At 43.5% G+C, this 21,710-nt stretch overlaps 1 protein-coding gene across 15 annotated transcripts in view; it reads right to left on the reverse strand.

The window, feature by feature from the left end:
• CELF2 (CUGBP, Elav-like family member 2) overlaps window positions 1–21,710 on the reverse strand; it is a 1,030,042-nt gene that overhangs the window by 78,899 nt on the left and 929,433 nt on the right. For all 15 annotated transcript variants that reach the window (XM_019509574.1, XM_019509587.1, XM_019509578.1 and 12 more), the window contains 2 exons: window positions 16,665–16,713; window positions 6,987–7,121 (listed from right to left, as the gene is read on the reverse strand). In XM_019509574.1, the coding sequence (XP_019365119.1) occupies window positions 6,987–7,121; window positions 16,665–16,713 (184 nt within the window). The remainder of the gene's footprint in view (window positions 1–6,986; window positions 7,122–16,664; window positions 16,714–21,710) is intronic.

Below are 21,710 nucleotides of genomic sequence, written 5' to 3' on the forward strand. Positions count from 1 at the left end.
AGGTGCTTTTCAAAGTGCCCAGCACTGTGGCACTTGCCCGAGGTGACCAGAGAAAGGGCATTTTATATTTAATTTATGCTTCCTGCCACCTCTTCCATTAATTTCTTGTTTTGACAATGAATATGATTTTCCTCCCCTCCTCCCCCCCGTGTTTTAGGTCCCTATTCTAAGGTACATTTTTTTCTTCTTACAAATTTACGTCTCCAAATCTCCTCCAACTTTGGATATGTCAGTGATAAACAGATAAATAAAACATAGTGATTTTACCATAGTATTTAAAAAATGAAAAGTTATAAAGTAAGAGTGCAAATGCGCTGATGTAACTCAGATGGAAGGCCTACATATAGGGAATATATAGCCTACATATTGCTCTCTTCCCATGGCATGCTTGTCTAGGAGAGACAGACTAGTCACAAACCCAGATTTGTTTTCATGTGTTGCACATTATGTTACTGTAGCCTGACAAAGCTGCCGGGACTGTGCAATAGAATATCTTGTGTAGACACAGAATCCATTCACCTGTCCTTTATTGCAACTGATAGCAACACAATTATTTATGATGATATTTTTCAGAAAACCCTTGCCATGTAAGTAGAATTTTGCAAAGTTGAATTACTCTCTGATTGTGAGCTGATTCGCCTTACACTAGTCTCACTTGCTCTTTGCAAAATAAATTTCCTATACCCAGAATTTGAAGAATTCATCTGGTTTAACCATGTCAAGCAGAAATCAGACAAATAGGATTTGAAAAGATGTGTTATCATGCATGTAGAGGCCTTATAAAATGCAAATGATAGCTCTGACTGCATACATCACATACGTAGCAGGTTCTTTCACTGCATACTAATGACTGCATTGACTTTTTTACACTATCAGTATTGCATTTATTGACATATCAGTATAATTTGCGATGTGCAACTTCTATAAGAGTCTTTATCTCACCATTGACAACAATAATATCTATAGTAAAATCACAATTTGGACCTAATGATCTAAAAAGCATTTTATAAAGGAAGATGACTCTTGTTATGCCTAGTTCAAGAGACAGGATTCTGGAAACAAATAAGTAGCAGAGGTGGGGCTCACATTTTGATCATTACGTCCCCTGTTGGAATGCTTCACTTTTCAGATCACAGTGGTCTGTGCTGGTGGATGCAGTCTTATATGCAGTGCACAGGGCTGGGAAGCAGGAGGTTTATGTTTCCTTAACAAGTTCAGAGATTTGGGGAATCTTTTGCAACAAGTGATTTAGAACCTTAATCATTCTCTCTCTTGCGTTTACATGATAATGGAGCTCAGTAGGTGATACTGTCACTACAAATTCATTCAAAATATACTACACTCCTATGAAAAACGCTTGCTGAACCACCCTGGAAGTTAAATCCATATATTTGCAGAATGGACACATACCAGGGCTAGGGAAAGAGGGCATTTTTACACATGCAAGAAATGCTTGCAGTTGTGTGAGTGGCAAAATGAGCATCCGAACTGAGAAAATGGTGGTAGCATGTTTTTGAACTAAAACACATCAGAGATGCTTTTGTTCAAAAGTGCACTGCCTCCATTTTCAGCTCACTGATGCACGTTTCGCTGCTTCTATAACTGCGTTCAGTGCAGCGCAGTTTGCCGCAGCTCATGTGCGGAGCAGACTTGATTAATTGAGTCTGCTCTGAAGTGGCAGATCTCTGCCTCATTGTGAGACATAAAAGTATGTGTATAAATGTCCAGAAATTACATTCAAACCAGTTTATGCAACTTCTGTCCTAGACTCCTCCCTAATTTAAGTTAAACCAGAGTCCCCCAGCATCCCAGCATGCTCTCTGGGCTGTGCTCTCTGCTGGGCTGGCCCTACCCCTCTGCTCCCTAGCCAGAGCAGGGACAGGCAAAGGTGGGTCCTGGCCAGACACTGGCTCCAGAAGGGAGTATGGAAGTGTTTTATTCCCACCCCCACGCTCTTCCCCCAACAGCACGGACCAGCATTTTTCCACTGGCTGCTCCAGTGGCAGGGTTATGGGCAGCTCCAACTGATCACTGCCACTGTCGCTCGCTCCCTGCGCAGGGCAAGTGGAGGGATAAGCCCCCTCCTGCCCCCTCTTTCAGATGCTGGAGGGAGGGGGGAATAACGCCCCACTTTGCCCTCTCACCTAGGGGGCCTGCCTGCTGGCCCTTGGCCACACTTCTGCCCTGCTACTGGAGTGGCAAGGGGGCAGGGACCGTGCTGGGGGCAGCACCCCCTGCCATAGTGTTTGGGGAGCACAAACCTCTTCGTGGCAGGCGGCTGTGAGTGAGGCGATCAGAGCTGCTGCGGACGGCGCTGGGCACATGATGGCACCGGGGCTCAAAGGGGGCCATAGCCCCCCAAACCACCCCAGCACCACTGCCACTAACTTCACACAGTGTGGCCACTTTCCCTGCCCCACAGAGCAGCACCCGCTCCGGGAAGAGGCTCATACTCCAGGACGCCACGAGAGGGACTGCAGCCCCCGTCATGGTTGCTCCCCGCTCGCCGCTCCAGCAGCAGGGCTGGGGCATGGCCAGAAGCTGCCTGGCGGGGCCCCCTTAGGCGAGGGGGGGTTATTCCTCCTCCCAGCATTTCGTGGAGGGGGCAGGAGGGAGCTTATCCTGCCACTCGCTCCGCGCAGGGAGTGATCGGTAATGGCGGTGGTCGGGGTGGTCAGACCCCAGCTGCGGTCCCCTCTCTGCCTCAGGGGGCCATGCCGGCCAGCATGTGGCTGCGTTCTCCAGTATGCCCAGCAGACTGTAGCTCTGATCAATGCTGGTAAGACAGGGAGGGGGGAATTAAACCCCTCCCTGGCCAGTTCACTCCAGGCTAGTGCTGCGGCCTGGCCATGCTCCCCCAGCACAGCTTCCCTGCAGCTGGGGACACCCTCTGACACCCCTGGCTCTTGGCTTGAGTGGCTGCAGGCATGTCCCTGCATTTCCTTAGTCCAGAGGGAATGTCTGTTCACATGCAAACTGGTTCAATCTAGGCAGGCTAGACTAACCTGCAAATATTGAATCAATTCAGGCTCCGGCTTTTTGAATGTCTGTCCCTAGCTCAGAGGAAGTTTTAAGCTTCACTACAGTCTCAGAAACCCTGAGCTGGATGGTAGGTCAGCCTTCATTTCTATTCAGCCCTGAGACAGCCAGTTCATTATTTTTATTTTTAAACAGACATATCTCAAATGCAGAATGTCTCTATATCAAAAAGCAATTTTACCAAGGCTTTCAAATGGACATTAGATGGCAAGGAATATTTGACGGCCGCAGCCTACCTGCTGGACTAGTGTGGAAATCAAACCACTTACAGATGTAAAATAAAGCCATTTTTTCAGCTGCAGGAGCAAAGGAACAATGGCAATAGGAGGTGGTTAAACAGAGGTTTTAGAAAATGTATTTAAAATATATTGCTCCACAACTGGGACCTTATACGATGGTTTTAGGCTGGTTTTACAGATGGCTTTCTAAAAGCTGGCAATAGGAATTTGAAGCAGAAATGCTGACAGACCTTTATCTGTAGCAACATGAATGGGTGTGACTTTATTAAAGCTCTATCTGCTCTTGGCTTGACACTACTTTAACAACAACCTGTTCAATCCATCTCCCTCCCTCTCTTTATCTAAGCATTTCTATCACACTCATCAAAGTGTAACAGCTTCCCATGCCGCTGTGGACGGGGAGACTTGTTCCTGCTCAGGCTACATGGTACATTGCCATTAGAGGTCCACGCTACATGTTTATAGTCTAATGCAGCCATCTGAGAGGCAAATGTATGACCAGCTTACTGTGAACAGGGGCAAAAGTTGATTGAAAGCTTCATTTATTTACTAAGAAAAAAGCAGTAGTACAGAACCAAATTGTTCTACAAAAGAGTCGTGTCAGTGGCAATCTTTCGTGACTGGGAATTCTCATCTGTTGATGATAAAAATTCCTTCCCCAAAGCATTTTACTTAGCTCCAAAGCTTACTTAAATGTCAATGACTATATTTTTCCTGCTCTTCATTTCTGCGGTATCATGATTTGCTAATTTTTAAAGCCATCAATGATTACGTAGTTGAAGAGCAGTTTAAAATAGCCAAGCAGAGCCTGTTGGGTTGGCTGCATTTTCATTCTGTTGCATTGTGGGCAGTGTCCTCTCTCAAACGTATGTGCATTGGGAGGACCATGCTCTCCTAAGAATGTGACTGTTCTTCCTTCATCCTGCCTCTCTCTGTGAGGGTTGAATATTTGAAAAGGCAGTTGCCATACACAGGGGGGGAAAAAAGAGTGTGTATGGTAGTGGGGAGTTTATTAGAAACCCAAATAGGAATCCAATAGAACAGGGGTTGTCAACTGGGGGTATGTGTACCCCTGGGGGTACTTTGAAAGGTCCCGCCACTCACCACCCCATCCTCCCTCTCATGTCTGGCTGTTAACACCCCCCCCACCGCTCCGCATCCATTGGTTTGCCACCCTGCCGGGGGTACACTTATTAAAAAAGGTTGAAAATCCCTGCAATAGAACATCTAAACGTGTTTCAAGTTTGAATTGTATTAATTTTTTCTCCTAGTTAGAAAGAACCAGAGTTTGGTTGCATGCTGTCTCCTCTAAGATCCCTCTTGGCACCCTTCAATTCAGTTTTGTGATACCAGTCACTTTTCCCAACACTTGGCCTTCTCTCTTGGCATGGTGGTTTTGTGAAGTTGATAAACATCTGCCTGGAAACTAGGCAGCCACTGCTGAACTCATTTTCAAGTGTGAACATGGGTGTAGAAAGCAATTCAAGTTTAACAAGGCATGATACATCAGGGCATGATATAATACCACTGTGTGCGACTGTGTCAGAAATGAACCCAAACGTTAGAGAGTCTATAGCTCTGCTAAGTCAATACATTCCTACATCTATTTGTGTGTGACCTATCTAGAATGTGATCTTCAGTCTCCAGAGGTGAAAGCCCAGCATATTAACCTACAATGCTCTTTGATCACCGTGCTATATTGCTACACCTGATCAATTTGTAACGGGACTTAAAATCTCAACTTTTGTGATAGTGTAATTGCCATCTCCTGGGGAATAAAACCGCACCATCCCAGCCTTTCCCACTAGCCCTCCTGATCATACATGTATAAAAATAGGAAAGCTCATATCTATTGAAGAGAAGCAGATGAATGCACGGCTATTCAGTTACTCCCCTATAGGGACATGCTGAAGCGCCAAAACATTTTATAAGACTCAAAACATTTGCTTTGCTATTTTATAATCCATTCTGAGTACTCAAATAATTACCTAGCATCACTCCCCTCATCCCCAATGGTGCTGACACAATTGAATGCCCTTGCCACTGGAAATGTAAGTGGTTTGGTCTGGCTCAACTCATATTTACTGTTTGATACAATGCGATTTGCAAAATTAACTCGGTATCCTACACTTTTTTGGCTTTGCATGTAAAAGCTTACGCACACTCTAGAAGTTCACTTTTTGGGTACTAAGGTTGTTAAAAGCAATACAAGCCTGCTACTTGCTCATGGATGGACTGCTGCCTCCCTGTCCATGAAGCCTATAGCGCCAGTGTCTTCGCCTGTACAATTTCAGGCATGTGTGCTGCTTGGCTCATGAATGGAATATGTGGTCTTCTATTCACAGGCAGAGAATGTTTTCAGTGGGCATTTTTTATTTCTTATTTACATGGACATGATATGGTCAATGCTTTCCACCATGAGAGCCGCCTTGCTGGCCCTCAGGTCCCCGCCTCTTCTGCTGGACTCGACAACCAGTTGAGAAATTGCTGCATATAACCATCTCGAAACTGCAAGCTGCTGCTCATAATTTTATAGACTCCAGAGCTTAAGATAACCGAATATTTCCGAAATTGGACCCGCCCGGAATTTGTTTACATTTTCTGTGATTTGAAATTGTAATAAAATGCATAAACTGTGATTCCTAGGTACTTTTTTTTACATATTTAGAAGAAAAAGAAAATAGCCAGAAACAATTCATTTTTGGTTTCTTTAAAATAATATGTTTCTTTACAACCCCACATTTTTTTTTCACTTGATTTTTACGCTCTGTGCCTTTAAAGTGTGTCAGTTGGAGCATGGCATCTTTCCCCTAAGGCAGATGGGCTTGCCATGATCCTCTTCCCAACACAGCTCCATATGGCAATAAGCTGGTGGGAAGGATTGTGCTCAGAGAGTAATGTCACATCCATACACCAATGACTTAATAGGCAGCATGGGTCACCAATATGTCTGCTTCTCTTTTTAATATATCTTCAAGAGCCTTTCTCAGATACAAAATGCTGCCTGTTGCATAGCTAAAAGGGGATAATCAGCTGTCGAAGTCTGCACTGCACTTTTCTTCCAACACACTGAAATAATAATCTGGTACGCGCTCCAGACTCTGTGCCTTTCACATGGCTGAGCGATGCGCTCCTGCTGTACCTCTGGTTTGACCTAGGGATGTGAGCTATGAAAGCTCCCTTTGCAAGCTCTGATTGCACACAACTCTAGCGGTTAACCCCTTTGTGACTCTATTCCTGAGTCACAACAGAGCTTTCTTGTTTTGTGTGTGGTTGAGAGGAAATTTGGGAATAGAGGGTTTATTCCTCTAGGATGGGCCAGTTCACATGACCCTAGATGTCTTCAACCTATCACTTAAATGGTTGATTTTTTCCCCCCTCTGGTACAAAGGAGAAGGAGGGGGAAGCAAAATCTTTGATTGCATGATAGGGAGAATGGGCATTGTTTTATCAGGGTGCAATGGTACCTTTCCATCTGACAAACAGTGTGATAACACAAGTTAATATGTTGGCACCAAGACCTTTCTGACATTAAAAATAAAAGCTGATAATTTCAGTCACTGTGAAAAGTTCATGTGGGTAACTTCATCACGTGGGGCATATTACAGCATAACCTCTAGCTGTAGACAGTGGCTACATCTACCCTGCCTGTGACATACAGCTCCAATTAGCACTTAAGGAAAGAGACTTTATAGACTGCACACTCACCTCTGCTCAGCCCGTCAGGTCCCCGAAGAATTCGGCATTCTTCTATCTGGCCAAATGGAGAAAACATCACCCTGATATCATTCTCATTACACTTCTTCGAAACCATTCCTATGAACAATTTTCTGTCTTCCACAGCTAGAAGATAAAAATAATGAATGAGCAAAGGCCATTTCATCTTTTTTCCTGTGATCAATGCTTCATTACCACATCAAACCAGGCTCACGTGAGTCTGGCTCTGTCACTGAAGACAAGTCCTAAGGCAAATGCATTATACTTACAATCTCCCCCCACCCCCCAAATCTTTCTCCTCTTTATCCTTCTCCTTTTTTTTTGGTGGTGATTGTTTAATGTACTAATTCGATGACTAAAGTCATTCTGCATCCCTTATCCCATCATAATAGTTAAGAGGCAGCACCCTGTCTCAGCGAGCAGAAATTTTTGCATAAATCCTCACTACAGGTAATAGTCCACGCCTTCCTTATATATCGAAATATCTCTCTCTATCTCTATATATCTCTATCTATAGCTATCATATCAATATATGTATATCTATATCTACATATATATAATAATAATATAGATATAATATATAAAGTATATTGATATTAATATATATAATATATATAGATATAGATATATAATAAAATGAATTAATGAAAAATACTCTACAGAAATGTGTTGATACAGAAAGGCTGCTAGCTTTCAATTTCAACCTGCTGTAATACACAACACTCAAAAGAGGCAGGTTTGTAGTAACTGCTCTGGAAAGAATAATGCATCATATTCTCTCCTCTCTGCTCATAATTATACAGTAGTCTCTTCTCCAAGGGGACATAAGGCATGTTTCAGGGCAGCACTTTAACAAGACGAGTGCATATTACTTTCTAAGAGCCAAACCCTTTTGAGTGGAAATGATGTTGAGTTTGCAAGAAATACAAAAGACAGTTTGCTTGAGCGATCCGTAAATTATTTCCTTTCTCTATTGTCACTGTAGCCCGAGTAAACTAGGTCACTAGCAGAAAATATGTACCGGCTCTGCAGCTTAACCAAACTTTAGACCGAGGGTTCAAACCTGAAGACAGGCATAAAAAAAATGAAATAGTTCATAACAGCACAACTCAGCCCTGGAAGCATTAAAAAAAAAAAAAAGTGAACTCATTATCTCATCTATATTTAAAAAAAAAAAAATCTAAGGGCTTATTATATGCTATATACACTTCTCCTTTCTTCTCGTTTTGAAATGGCATGCAAATCCTATTCATTGTTAATGAGCAGGCTGTCAGAGTTTGTGGGGAAGCAAAGATAGAGGGGAAGCTTTACTCCAGAGAATCTGTGGTGCACTTATTTATTTCTATTATTGTGCAAATTATTTTTGTAATGAAGTATTTTCATTTTGTGCTTGCAAAATACGAATCTTCCTTTGCTCCCCAACCCACCTCCCTTGTATTAGCATGCATTTGCCAAACAGAATACACTGCAGCTGAGAAAGTAGAAATCCATCTATTTTATTAGTATTATTTTACTAGTTTTATGCATTGATACTTTTAGGGCATTTAACATAATTTCAGCAGTAAAAACCAGAGGCTAATTTTTATTGATCACCACAGGGGTGTTTGGAGTACTTTTCTTTAAATATCTATTCCTAGTTGGGGAAAAAAAAAGAAGACATTCTGCTTTTTATAGAGGGAGAGCAAATACGTTTCCCTGAAAAGATCATAGAAATGTGGTGGAAAATAAACCACATTTATTTGTAGTGAGGGTCCCTTACTCTGCTTGGCATAGCCCTGTCGGCTGATTTCTAGGATCTAGACTCTCATCCTCAAGACTTTGAGGAGACCGGTGTCACTTTAGCGTTCAGGAAAGTGTCTTGTTCAGCACTTCCATTCCCAGTTTCTATTAGGCTTGCATTTAGAGAGAGTTCATGAAGAGTTAACAAATGATGAATAAATACTATGAGCCTGTTACAGCTATGAGCTATAGATGGGTTGACCACAGCAGAAGATGATGGGGCTGTAAATAACCTGAAGATTGTCTGGGCTCTCTAACCATTTTTAACCTGGTAGCAATAGCATCTTTTCTCTCTCCTGTTTCTTTATAGGCTTTGCTATTATGGGCATCCATTTGACCAACGGAGAAATGGGGATACAGAAAAGCTGCGGTCTTGCCCGCGACTGTTTGGCGAGTCAGGTGCAGGGCCAGGGTCAGAACTCAAGACTTTCCAACTCCCAGCCCCCTTCCCCATCCAAAAACCAACAGTGACTCAAGTCTGTTTGGCAACTGTGCGGTGACAGGGTCTCACATTTGAACAAAGTCCTGCTTGGACAAAGACTCTGTCAAAAGTGACTGTAAGAGGGGAGGTCAGAAACAAGATAAATAAGGGCTCTTTCATGGACACTGAGGTCCTCCTCCCTCCTTTACCATAACAGAAAAGCAAAAGCTCCTATTCTGGCAACCAGCCCTTTTAACTTCTTTGCCCCCAAAGTAAAAAGCTAAGACTTTGTTTTCTTTTTCTAAATGCTAGCAGATGACAAACTCCCTACTGGCCTCCCTCAGTTGCACAAGTAAACCTACAAATATGCCATTTAACTAAAATGATTGGAGGTTTTCCGCTGGAGGGTGATTTTATGGTAAATTAAGCATCCGGCTTCTGTGTATGGTACGTCTTAAAAATGCAGGTTTCGACAAAAAAGGCTCCGAGAACAAACCCCCCCCCACATTGACATGATGACGTGCCCTGCATCCAATGCTGTTTCCAACCAGTGAAGAAAATGGCAATGTTATATTGGCTGATGGCCTAACGTCATGAATATTTAAAGAGGCAATGTCAATATTAAAATTGCATAGGCTCCTTACCTCCGTTCTAACCAGCAATATCATTAAAAAGAGCACACTTGAAACAATGCACACTTCGGTGCAGAGAAAAGCAGGAGCTCTGCTTCTCTACATGAGATCGGGAGCCAGAAACATCGGAGCTCCTTCTCCGGGTCTAACGCTGCTTCCATGTTTTTTGCTAGGTAATTTAACCGTTCCACTGCAATTATTCCATGCTAAAAGGGGCGCTTAACTTTTTCACAGAAAAATTATAAAAACCACCTAGTGAAAGGACGGAGGTGGGTCAAATGCAGATTTGAGAGGTTCTTGTGATAAAGTGTAGGCAAGCTCGGGAACTTTGCCGGAGAGGTCTGCCGTTTCCACCTTTGGCCACTGGATGCTGCTGTGCTGGGCGTGCTGCAAGCTGCTGTAGCAGCTGTGCGCGGTACCTCATGCCTTATGTGCTCTGGGTTGAGTGGTCCCAAAGCAGCCTTATGCAGCTGGGCAAAGTTTCTCTTCATCTGATCTTAGCAGCAGCTGCCTCACCTCATTGCCGCAACCCAAAGCAGCAGAGGCAGCGGAGGCCCAGGGCCAGCCCTTGTGCTTGCACCGTTCACAAGCATGCACGTGTTCATATTCCATCCTTTAATGGTCTCCCAGTCATTGAGAGCAGCGGTTCAAAAATCCAGAAGAGTGACCCAAACCATACAGTTTCTCCCCCAGTCAGCTTTTGGACCCTGGCCACGCTACAGCCTGCTGCTTCGCATCTGCTTACAATAGCCACACTGGCGCAATTGGACATACTAGGCCTGTTAAGCGGGCTGTAGAGCTGCTTTGCATTGCTGGAGCAGGACAAAGCTGCTGAACCTGGCCCGGTCAGCATGTGTAGGACTCACGTGTGGAGCTCCAGCTTCACCGGAGAAGCCCTGTAACCATGGAGTCCCACAGGAGTTGGAGAAGGGACCCCCCTGTGCAGATCCTGATGCAAAATAAGGTGCTCTGTTTGCTCAACGGTGAAATGTAACACAGTTTTTGCCTCTGTTTCCAGTCCATTTTCAGATATTATCACAAAGTGATGGCCTTTGGAGTCAAACCATGACAAAACTCATGCTTAAATTAAAGGAGTGAGTGGGGGGCAGGCTTAAAATAGTGAAAAAAAATCTCTTCTGATTTGTTTTCCCACACTTATTTTTTTGAAGACAAAACATTGATGGGTGTGGGGCGGGTGCTCCTTTAAAAGTGACCGGACTCCTCTTTCGGGAGTTTTAGAAGACCATCTTTTACAGAAGAAGCTGCCCTCTTCTTTTGAGCCAATCCAGAAATGGTTAATTAAGTATAATTTTATTTTCTATTCTGAAGGGGAGGCAGGGGGAGCCGAATTTTTATCCCTATTGGTAAACCTGCAAAAAACCCTAGTGTACAATCTGTCAAAGTCACACCTGGATCCAGAGCTGCCTGAATTAATTAACAACTTTTCTATGTGTTAGTGCTGGCATATGGCATTTAATTACTGCCTCCAAATCTGCAAGTCTCTCCACTTAGAATTTCAAAACCATTTCTTCAAGTTTTCAGTGAATCCGAGACTAAATACAGGATAATGTTGTACCATTTCCTTTATACTTTAAACGAGAATTTCATTGGCTTCTTCATACACAAATGGGATCTATGCCCTAAACCAATAGTATTCAACTCCTGAACTCACAGGCCAGAATTGGTCTATGGTCCATTCATCCTATGGGGCTGCCCCACAGATGTGGCCCTGTATGCTAGATCGGGTGCACAGGGCCCAGTTCCAGCATGTGGGCTGGGTGGAATTGGTGTGGGACCCCAGGGCCTGATCCTGGCAATTAGGGCCCAACTGAGGCCACATGGGCCCAATCCTGGCATGTGAGGTCTGATCTGGCCTGCAGATCAGTCCCACACCAGGCCCGCAGGGCCAATACATTAAGCACCCCAGCTCTAAACTCCCATTTATTTTTCTGGGAAGTATATGCAGCCTGATCCAGCAAGACACCTACATATTTGCTTAACTTAAGCACTTTACTGTTCCCACTGACCTCTTAAAGTACATGTTTAAATATTTTTCTACATTAGAGCCAGAAAGTACAAATTTTCTGGAATAAGACCAAAATTTATAAGAGCAAGAGTGACTCACTATGGGAAGAAACTACCAACAGAAGTAATGGATTTTATACCTCTTAAAGCCTTCAAATTCAGGCTTCTTCTGTTTCTAAAGAACAGGTTAAACATAAAAGTTATTGGGCTCAACATAGCAGTAAGCAGATGAACTTTGGGGTCATGTGAAATACACTAGCATCTCACAAAGTCGGTCATTTCCTACAAAAGCTTATGCTTCTCTGAACCAGTTCATCTCTGCCACCCTGCCCTCCCTTCTGCCTGATTTCTGACTAACATGGGTAACCACCACCCAAGTAACTTAAAGGCCATATGTAATCATTAATTCTACAAATCTTAAAAAGCAGAATGTACTGCAGACTACATCTTCTCAAAGAAGGAACTTCCTTTAAGGATGCTTCATTTCTCTAGTAGGGGCATGTTGGCAGAGTGGTTGAGATGGCTCACTTCATCTTCAGAAGCACGAGTATAAGTCATACTCTGGATCAGACAAAGTCAACCCATCTGTAAGTAGATAATTAAGTCATTTCCACTGGAAATCAAATGCAGCTAGATGAGAAGTTCGCTTGTCATTCCCTTGTGTGCTGTTGGGCTACAGGACACTGGATTCTAGAAATCCAGTGGTTAAACTAGTACCAGCTCAATGGGATTGTCAAACATGTTACTCAGCAAGTACCAAACTTTGGGGTAAAGTGTCTACACCTGAGGACAGGCGGGCGATCCAGGCTGCCCTTGACAGGTTCAGCAAATGGGCAGACGAGAACCTGATAGTGTTTAACACTGAAAAATGCAAGACTCTCCACCTTGGGAGGAAAAACCATAGGCTTGGCAGTGCTACGCTGGCTAGCACTACTGACAAAAAGGACTTGGGGGTCATGATTGATCCCACTCCTAGAGCATGTGTACAAATGCTCAGAGAGCTTAAAGAGGGGCTGGAAGGGAGAAGGAGCTTCTGGCAGAGAAGAGCCTGTACTGCAATAAGTTGGGGGGAGAAGTGATTGGAAAAGAAGAGCTTGCACTTGTTTCTTCAAGCTTATCTGGCTTATCTCCTCTCTCCCAGTGGTATCCCTCAAATGCTGTCATGAAACCCCAGGGTGCCATGGCACCATGGTTGAGAATCACTGGGTTAAGCAGTAAGGATCTGGGGGATATGGTGGGTCATAGACTCAAGCTGAGTCATCAGTGTGATGCAGTTGCAAAAATCAGGAAATATAATTCTGAGCTGTATTAACAGAAACGTTGCATGTAAGACACAGAAGGTGATATTACTATTCTACTTGGCATTGGTTAGGCCTCAGCTGGAGTATTGTATGCATTTTTGGAAGAATGTAGAGAAACTGGAGAGGATCCAGAGGCACACAACGGTGATGATAAAGGGGCTGGAATGAGGGCTTCTTGAGGAACGGTTGAGAGAACTAGGTCTATTTAGTTTGGGGGAAAGGAGATTGAGAGGGACATGAGAGTAGTTTTCAAATATTGGACAGGCTGCCCCAAAAGAGGAGAACAACTGTTCTCTCTTTCTGTAGAGAACAGGGCACAAGACACTGAGTTTAAACTGCAGCAAAGCCAATCTGGATCCAATCTCAGAAAAAAAATCCTTAATATAAGAATAGTAGCTCAACTGTTAACAACAATTAAATTCTGCAATGCGTGCTGTACCAGAACCCTGAAATCTACACCAGATCAATGCTGGCCAATATTGCTCCTCCAAACATTTGCTGGAATAAAGCCACATATAGAGAGGTCATCCGCATGAATGACAATTGAGACCTACCCATCCATAGAGATTTAAAGAACCTCCCAGCTCACCGCATGGTCTCCTGGAAAGCTTGGTGGACACGTGTACAAGCCATTGCAGGACATGATGGTGAAGCAGTTTGGAGGAAAGTGTGGCAATAAACCACCATTTGGAATAAACATCTGATTTCCAACCCAACAATAAAGCTGCCTGGTTTTGACCTTCCACCAAAACCATGGAAGGTTCCATATCGGACCCAAAGTGTGCAAGGTCGCTGCGGTCACTTGATGCACAGATGGTGTATAAGGAGTTTTACAGAACGTGACTGTGGCAACCCTGATCAAACTATGAACCACAAAGCAACACTCTGCCCCCTATACAAATGTGGTGATGGTGACATTACAGAGATAAATTTCCTTTCCTCAAGAGCATTAGACTGGTTAGCAAACTTAAACTGGACTTATAACTGTTGCTCCAAGTCAGCCATATGGAAGAAGAGGAAGTAGGACAACAAGACAAGCTGTCCATGGAAATTTGAATGTCCTTCACTGGAGTCTGTCAAGATACTGGGTAAGCATCTGTCTGAGAAGATTAAGAAACATCTCATCTTGCATTGGATGTTAGATCCCTTCCAATTCTATTATTCTACTGTTCTAAACTTGTTTGGGGAAGAAGGAACTTCAGGTGTGAAATAACTTTTCATTTCAAGTCTATTTGGGGTTTCTGTGTTTCCAATTTGCTCATGAGAACCTTGATAAAAGTGTCCATATGGGATTAAGTTAGATATTATTAGTCCATAGGGTCTCTTAAACAGAAAAAATGACCCTTGCAGAACACGATAATTACTGGGCACTAAGTCCTGCCATGACAAAACACTCACTGATTTCAACAGAGGCAGATTTTCATGTTATTAGTACTGTTTAGTGTCTACAAACCTTTTCATACTACTTGGCCTTTCTTCTGAACATCCAAACAAGGGTAATAAATTACTCCTAGCTTAAATAGTTTAGACGAGTGGTTCTCAACCTTTTTAGTACCAGGACCCATTTGTAAATATTGATGGCCAGTCCTGACCCACAGCCCCCTGGCCCTGCTGGTACCCCTCACTCCCCACCCATAGCTCCCTGGACCTGCCAGTGCCCCCCACTCAGGACCCGCATCCCCCTGGCCCTGCCAGTGCCCCTCACTCCTGACCCACAGTCTCCTGCCCTTGCTGGTACCCCTCATTCCCAAGCCACAGACCCCTGGCCCTGCTAGTGCCCTCACTCCCAACCTACAGTCCTCTGCCTCCCTGTGGCATGTTGGTGCCCCTCTCTTGCAACCCACAGCTCTTTGCCCCCATCTGCTATGGCTGAAGTGTGGTTACTGCAGTGTCTGTGGCTCATGCAGGTGGCCACAGAGTGAGTCTGGCCCTGGCACGGGCTGGAGGGAGGAGGAAGAAAGGTCTGTGGCACCCGCTATCTCAGTTGGGACTCCCACACTGCACTAGAAAGTCTGGTTATGGCCCCTCCTCCCCTTCCCCCCCAGCAGTGTCTCTCACCACCCCGCCCCTGAGAGTATGGGTGCCACCAGCCCCCCCAGTACACACCCTGGATCTCCAACCCTTGCCCCCAACACACTTGCCTGCATCCAGCTACTGGGGCTGCTCCCACAACCCTGCCTGGCTGCATGCCAGCCACATGTGTATGCAAGTAAAGCCAGCTGCTTCCAATTGCCCCAAGCAGCTCCTTTCAGGCTGGAACGCTGCCAGCTTTCAAGGAGAAACTCATGCTTCCCCACATTTTTCTGGGACTTGCTTACAACCCTTTCAAATGTTCTTGAGACTCACTTTTGGGTTGTGACACACAGGTTGAGAAACACTGGTTTAGACACCTCTACAGTAGTAAGAATACCACTCCTTTTCAAACAGGTCCTTGCTCCATCTGTACTTCTAGCTAATTTTCAAAGGTGGCCATGCTATTTGAAGGAGCACAATACCAAGTTTTAATTTCCTTCGGAACTTTAGAGTCCATGGAGAAGTCTGAAAATGGGATGCAATACAATTAGCAAAAAATACCTTGCAGAGAGATTTAGAGCCCAATCATAATTTACATTTGCAGATATGTAGATCTCTAAGTGCATGGCTTCTGCCCTGATTACTAATTAATGAGGTGCAAAGAAGCCTGTTGGAAGGAACCAGCTCTGATTATGTAGGCCTTGTGGGAAAAAGAAGCTTTTGCAATCTAAGAAGGTAAGAAGATAGCTTTAACATATATTTTTGAAAATTATAGAATGAAGAACCAAGTGGCATAAGAGATATAAACACACACTGAGTAATGCAGGAATACCATTATATTATATTATTCTCTGAATATGCAAACCAAGACATTTTACAGATTTAACATGTTGTATATTTTACAAGTCATACACATTCATTTAGTCCAGAAGCTGGATTTTCAACAGCTATTATTGTTTGTATAACATTTATTTTAGAGTGGTTTAGAGTACTATACATAAAATATGATTCATGCAAGGAATTTGCTCCATATGCAGAAAAAACCCCTGCATGCAGGGGGGGCATTTATGGGCATGCTTAACTGGAAGCAGCTGTTTAAGTTCCATTAGGTGTTGAAATGCTTTATGACTGTGGGGCTTCTCTTTCCAATCCATGTTACCTTCATCATAGAGGGTTATCTAGCATCAGGTGCTCCTGAGTTCACTTGATTGTTAAGAAACTTTACAACAACTACAGTGAGATGCAAACAAAAGGCATATGCAACAAGACTGTGACAGAGCGGGTACAAGAAAATGAGGAAAGAGCAGCTTCACAGAATATTTCCTCCATTATTTAAGGTATAGATAAGGGGTTCAGAACAGGTCAACTTTTTTTTAGCTGTAGGGAAACGTTCTTAAAGAATTCTCACTATACAGAGAACCAAGCATAAGCTACATCTTGCATTTTTTTTAATGAAGAGAGACATGCACATTAAATAGGAAATGGGTTAATCACGTACCATTGGACTTTTCACTGTCTGCAGGTTTCATCTGAATGGGATGATGCATCTAAAAATATAAATGAAAAGAAAGTAAGGTAGGTTGGATAGCTACAAAAATCAAGTACTCTACTGGCACTCCTGAGTTCAGCTGCTGAGGAGATTAACAGGATACATGATCAATCTTAAACAGGAAGAATGATATAAATTTAAAATAATACCATAATATTGGCTTTTAAATGGAAGCATAATGTTAAAGGAGGATTTTATAACTAGCAAGCTGAAAAAAATCCCCAAATCATTAGGTCCACAGGACTCATATAAACTTTAATTTCTTGTATCTAGTTTCAGAAGACTCTTAAGTTACACCCTTCACTAGTTTATGACATGCTTGGTTTCTGTTTTACTGACTTTTGACTTTCCTTTTCTTGAGTTTGTGAACTACCACAGAACCAAGACAGCATTTTAATGTAATTTAAGATTTGCCAGGCAGCAGGGGAAACCTACATGACTTGAAGGAGTTTGGCTTAAGAAATGAACTTTTCCTCGTGATTGATAGGTATGTGATTATTTCTTCCGGAACAAAGGGAGAGAGTTCTGTACTTCCTATAGCTCTTGCTTGTTTAGTATTTGACCTTCTCTTCAATATACTTTAAATTGCTTGTTCATAAAACTGCCTTTTATATGGAGTTACTACCCTGGCTGCAATAAAAAGCCCTAACGCACTTTTCTTCTTTGAGCTGTTTCTCGAAGGAAATGCCAAAAGAGAGGAAAACTCCTATGTATGGCTTTGCATGCTGCGCTGTACACAACAATATTATACAGCTTAGCACTGGAATGGCAAAGGCTTTGCCTTCCAGAGTGGATACCGCACTACTCAGTCCCTAGTAGGAACACAGATTTGGATTTGAAAACACTAAAGAGATTAAATTACTACAAAGTGTTGCATTTCTTACACCATTCCTTGCAGACTCCCCCATATTTCTACCATTGTATTAGTGGCACCAGTTCTTCAATGGTTAGAAAGTATCTGCAGAGCAATCCCACTGACCACAGTGCTACCATTGTTCCATCCCAATGGACACATTGCTGACTGCACCCAACAATCATCTCTTAATGTTCATTTTAAGCCTTAAACTTGCAAATTGTTTTACAGGGAAAGACAAAGAGGCCTGCATAGAGACTTAATGACTTGAGTGAGGCTCTGAATGTTTGGAAGCGTCTAACCACTTACAGTTCAAGGCAAGATCAGGGCCACAGACTTTTCTTTCTACAGTGAATCCTCTATGGCTAGGGACAGACATTACACATAAACCGGTTTAAGTGATCAGAAACTGGTTTAAACCTGTAGCAGAACAGATGTTCAGTGCACATTAACTAGTTTGAAAATGGCTGAAACCACTTTCAGATAAATCTGGTTGAATGCAGTATCAGATTTAACTGATTTGGGTCAAACCAGTTTATGTAATGTCTGTCCCAGACCCCTTCCTGCTTTAACTTAAACCAGAGTCCCCCAGCATCCCAGATGCTTTGCAACCCTGGGTGGGTCTCTCTGCTCAGAGAACAGGCTGGCCCCATCCCTCTGCTCCCTGGTTGGAGCTCCGCAGGCACAGCAGTGTCTGCCTGGCTTCCCCTTGCTCCACTCTCCCCTGCCCCCTGACACTTGCTGCTCAAGCGGGGATTCCCCCCTCCCCTCTCCCACAGCAAGGACATAGCCAGCATGTGGTATGCTAGCTAATGCTGAGAGGTGTCTGTGTAAGGCAGACAGGAAAAGGCTGACAGGATAGTAGTGTCCACTTAGGGCTTTTTGGAGCTAATGAACAGGTTAGATGGTAATGTCCCCCCACTCCTTCCTTGGAAAAAGTTGTTTAAGAAGAGTTTGAACTAATGAGAGAGGCTTTTGTTTTCTTGATGGGGTGCTAAATGCGTTGTTACTCCCTATGTAACTAAATGCTGTACAGCTCCTTGCTGGCTCCCTCACTGGTCAGGAGCAGTGGGGCGGGGGGGGCGAGGGGGAGGACACCTCCCTAATCAGAGCATCCTTCTGGGGCCTGGCCATGCCCTGCTTGGCTCAGCAGTATGAAAGGGAAGGGAGGGCCACTATAGCGCTCCCGTGGCTTATAGCCTGAGCCACTGAAGGCATGTGTCTGCATTTCTTCAGTCCAGAGGAGATGTCTGTACAGTTACAAACCAGGTCAGCATAGCCAGGTTAGACTAACCTGCAAAGATTGAATCAATTCAGGCTCATGCTTTTTGAACGTCTGCCCCTAGCCTATATGTCAAATGGGGCATATTGGATGGGCTATGCATTCTGTGTAGTGGCTGGATACTTGTGGGTCACAGGTTACTTAAAACCATCAGCTACTACTCAGATCCTATTAGAAAAGAAAAGATGCTAAGTAGGAGATTGGGAAACAGAAACAATTAAGCAGAAAATGGGAACTGTGCAATGATGTCAAATGTCTATTTAGAAACAGAGAGAAACTGACTATCATGTGTTGTTTTTGGTGGTGGTGTTTAGTTGCCAATGTCTGCTGGATTCGTTAGCCAGAAAAGAGAATTAGCGTGAGGGTGGTGTCACACATTCAATTTAACACTTATTAACGGCAGTTAAAATGCAAGCAGACACACACTCAAACAATTTAGCTCACGTTAAATGCCTTGTGGCATTGCTGCGCCCATTCAGGTGAGCGTTATCTCCCAACATGTACTAGCTTTAATAGGTCACACATTCCAGTGATTTCCAACTGTTGCAAGTGAACAGGTGACAAGGCCCTGGGTCTTCCATAAAAATCTGCTCAAAGTTCAGAATGTAGCTTGGACCCACAAATCAATAAATTCCTTGTTCTGTGTGAAAAAGCTCTTCCTTTTCATTCCCTGCTATGCCCTAAGGAAAAGACAGAAGCCACGAGGCAGATGTAGTCACTAGGATGCATAAACTGCTTCTGTTTTAACAATTCCATTCTCTTTGAACCATTTCTTTCCCAAATCAAGTCTAACTGTCCAGAACTTGTCTGCCACAACTCTGGTTTCATCCAATTTATAGAAAAAGAGAATCCACGTCATGCACTATCTCCTTTAAATGATGCTAATTTTTAGTCTGTCATCAGCAATACTCTGTGCACTGTAGATGACTTAACTCATTGTACCTTCTCCCATTGTGAGAAAAATGAAACATGAAGAAGGGGCGTAGCTTGCTAAAATGATCACATTACATGCATTATGTCTTCATTAAGCAAAGCAGCTGAAAGATAAAAAGCCAAATGTGGAAAGGAATTGTTTAGGTGAATGTATAAATATATAACTAGGAGCAATAAGCAAAGGAAATTTAGGCCTGAGTGGTCACAGGTATTTCTTGACATTCTATGCACCTATTAAGGTTCATTAGGTTGAAGACGAGTCTTCTGGGGAAATGCAAGATTTACCAATACCTGGGTTATTTCAAATGGCCAATGCTCTGGAGAATATGCAGCAATGGAAAATAAAACAAACCAACCAAACTCTGAACTGGACAGGAAATCTACCTGCCTTTCTTCCAGTACTGATACATCACTTAATTTTGTAGTATCGAAACAGACTCAGAAGATATGTAGTTGCATCTCTGATTTTGATAATGACATGATTCTAATGCGTGGGGATCTTTTTAGCGCGGAAGCTAATTTGATCAAGTTCATAACACAAGAGTTCTTCGCAATACAGTGGCCACCATCATTTACCCAGAGTGGTCACCGTATCACAATCAATCCACTTCTACGAGGGAATAAATGCTACAGATCTGCTAGTGTTACATTCGCAAAGAAATTAAGAATCTTCCTCTTGTGCCAACTGTGACGGTCCATGACTTCCTGACCAAGGTTAGAAACAAACGTCGCCAAATGAAGGGGATCAGCTGTGCAGTACGTGGCATCGGGGCTCAGACTGCAATTGGTTGATTGACAGTCTGAGCCCTGGGACTGCACTACAATGAGTTTGACACTTCAGTGTAGTCCGCAGGATGAGACCCAGGACTGACACCGGAGTGTCGCAGCTTTCCCTGTGGGGAAAACTGGGATTCCTTGCTTGCAGAGATGTGCCCGGGCAATCTCTGAGACGAGTCTCTTGAAGTAGGGAACCCCATCTTTTCCTGCTTCCAGAGACTGCCCCACTTTCTGGGCTTGAGGGGCCCAATCCTGCATAGGACTTCCTGAGGCACGCAGGACCAGGACCCCCAAACCCAAAAAATGCCTGCTAGGGGTGGCAGGATAGCGTGGGCAGCTCTGGGCTGCTCGTGCTCTCCCATCATAAAGCAAATAAACCTGCTGCAATAAAGCAGCATGTTGTGGTACAACAAAAGGTATATATGTCTAATGTATTTGCTGTCTCTTTGTGCCTCCATAAACATTTTTTAGGTTGACGAAGAGTCTTCTGGGGTAATGCAGGATTTTTATGGAGGCCCAAAGGCTGCATTTGTTTCTACCCCTAAACTATGCAGGCCACATTCTCTTCTGTAAACCAGGAGTAACTCTGGTGTAGTCCATAGAGTTACATTCACGCACAACTAATGTGAGATTGGAAGGAGGTCTTGAGAGCTGAAACTGCAGGGCAGCCACAGTAAAATGGGTGCAGAACACAAACATGGTGCTGGAAAGAAAAGGGTGGTAAAGAACGTTACCCTGTCAGGTTCCTAACATGAGAGGGCTCGTGTTGAAGCTTGTTTAACCCTGGCCATCACCAATTGATAAGTTAACAACCTTTAACACTAGATTCAATAAAACATGCCATTTATAACCTGAAATGGGTTTTACAGAGTCACTGGTTCGCATCTCATTATGAAACTCATTGCTGACCTCTAGAGACAACTGCCGTGACAATACATATTATAAGCCCTCTGCCCATAAAATATTTAAAGGCAGGGGAAAAAAAAAAAGAATGAATCTGGAAGAGGTGTGCAGTGAATGAGAAAATTAAAGGGACAGAGACAAAGGCTAAATGGGTACTTTCCTTTCACTCTACAATGAGCGCAAAAAAAAAAAAAAAAAGAAAAAAAAGGAAAAAAAAAGAAAATCATCTCTGCCTTTTCTATCTTGC

Source organism: Gavialis gangeticus, unplaced genomic scaffold, assembly GCF_001723915.1.
Source record: "Gavialis gangeticus isolate Ggan-Ray unplaced genomic scaffold, GavGan_comp1, whole genome shotgun sequence".
Taxonomy (NCBI): Eukaryota; Metazoa; Chordata; order Crocodylia; family Gavialidae; genus Gavialis; species Gavialis gangeticus.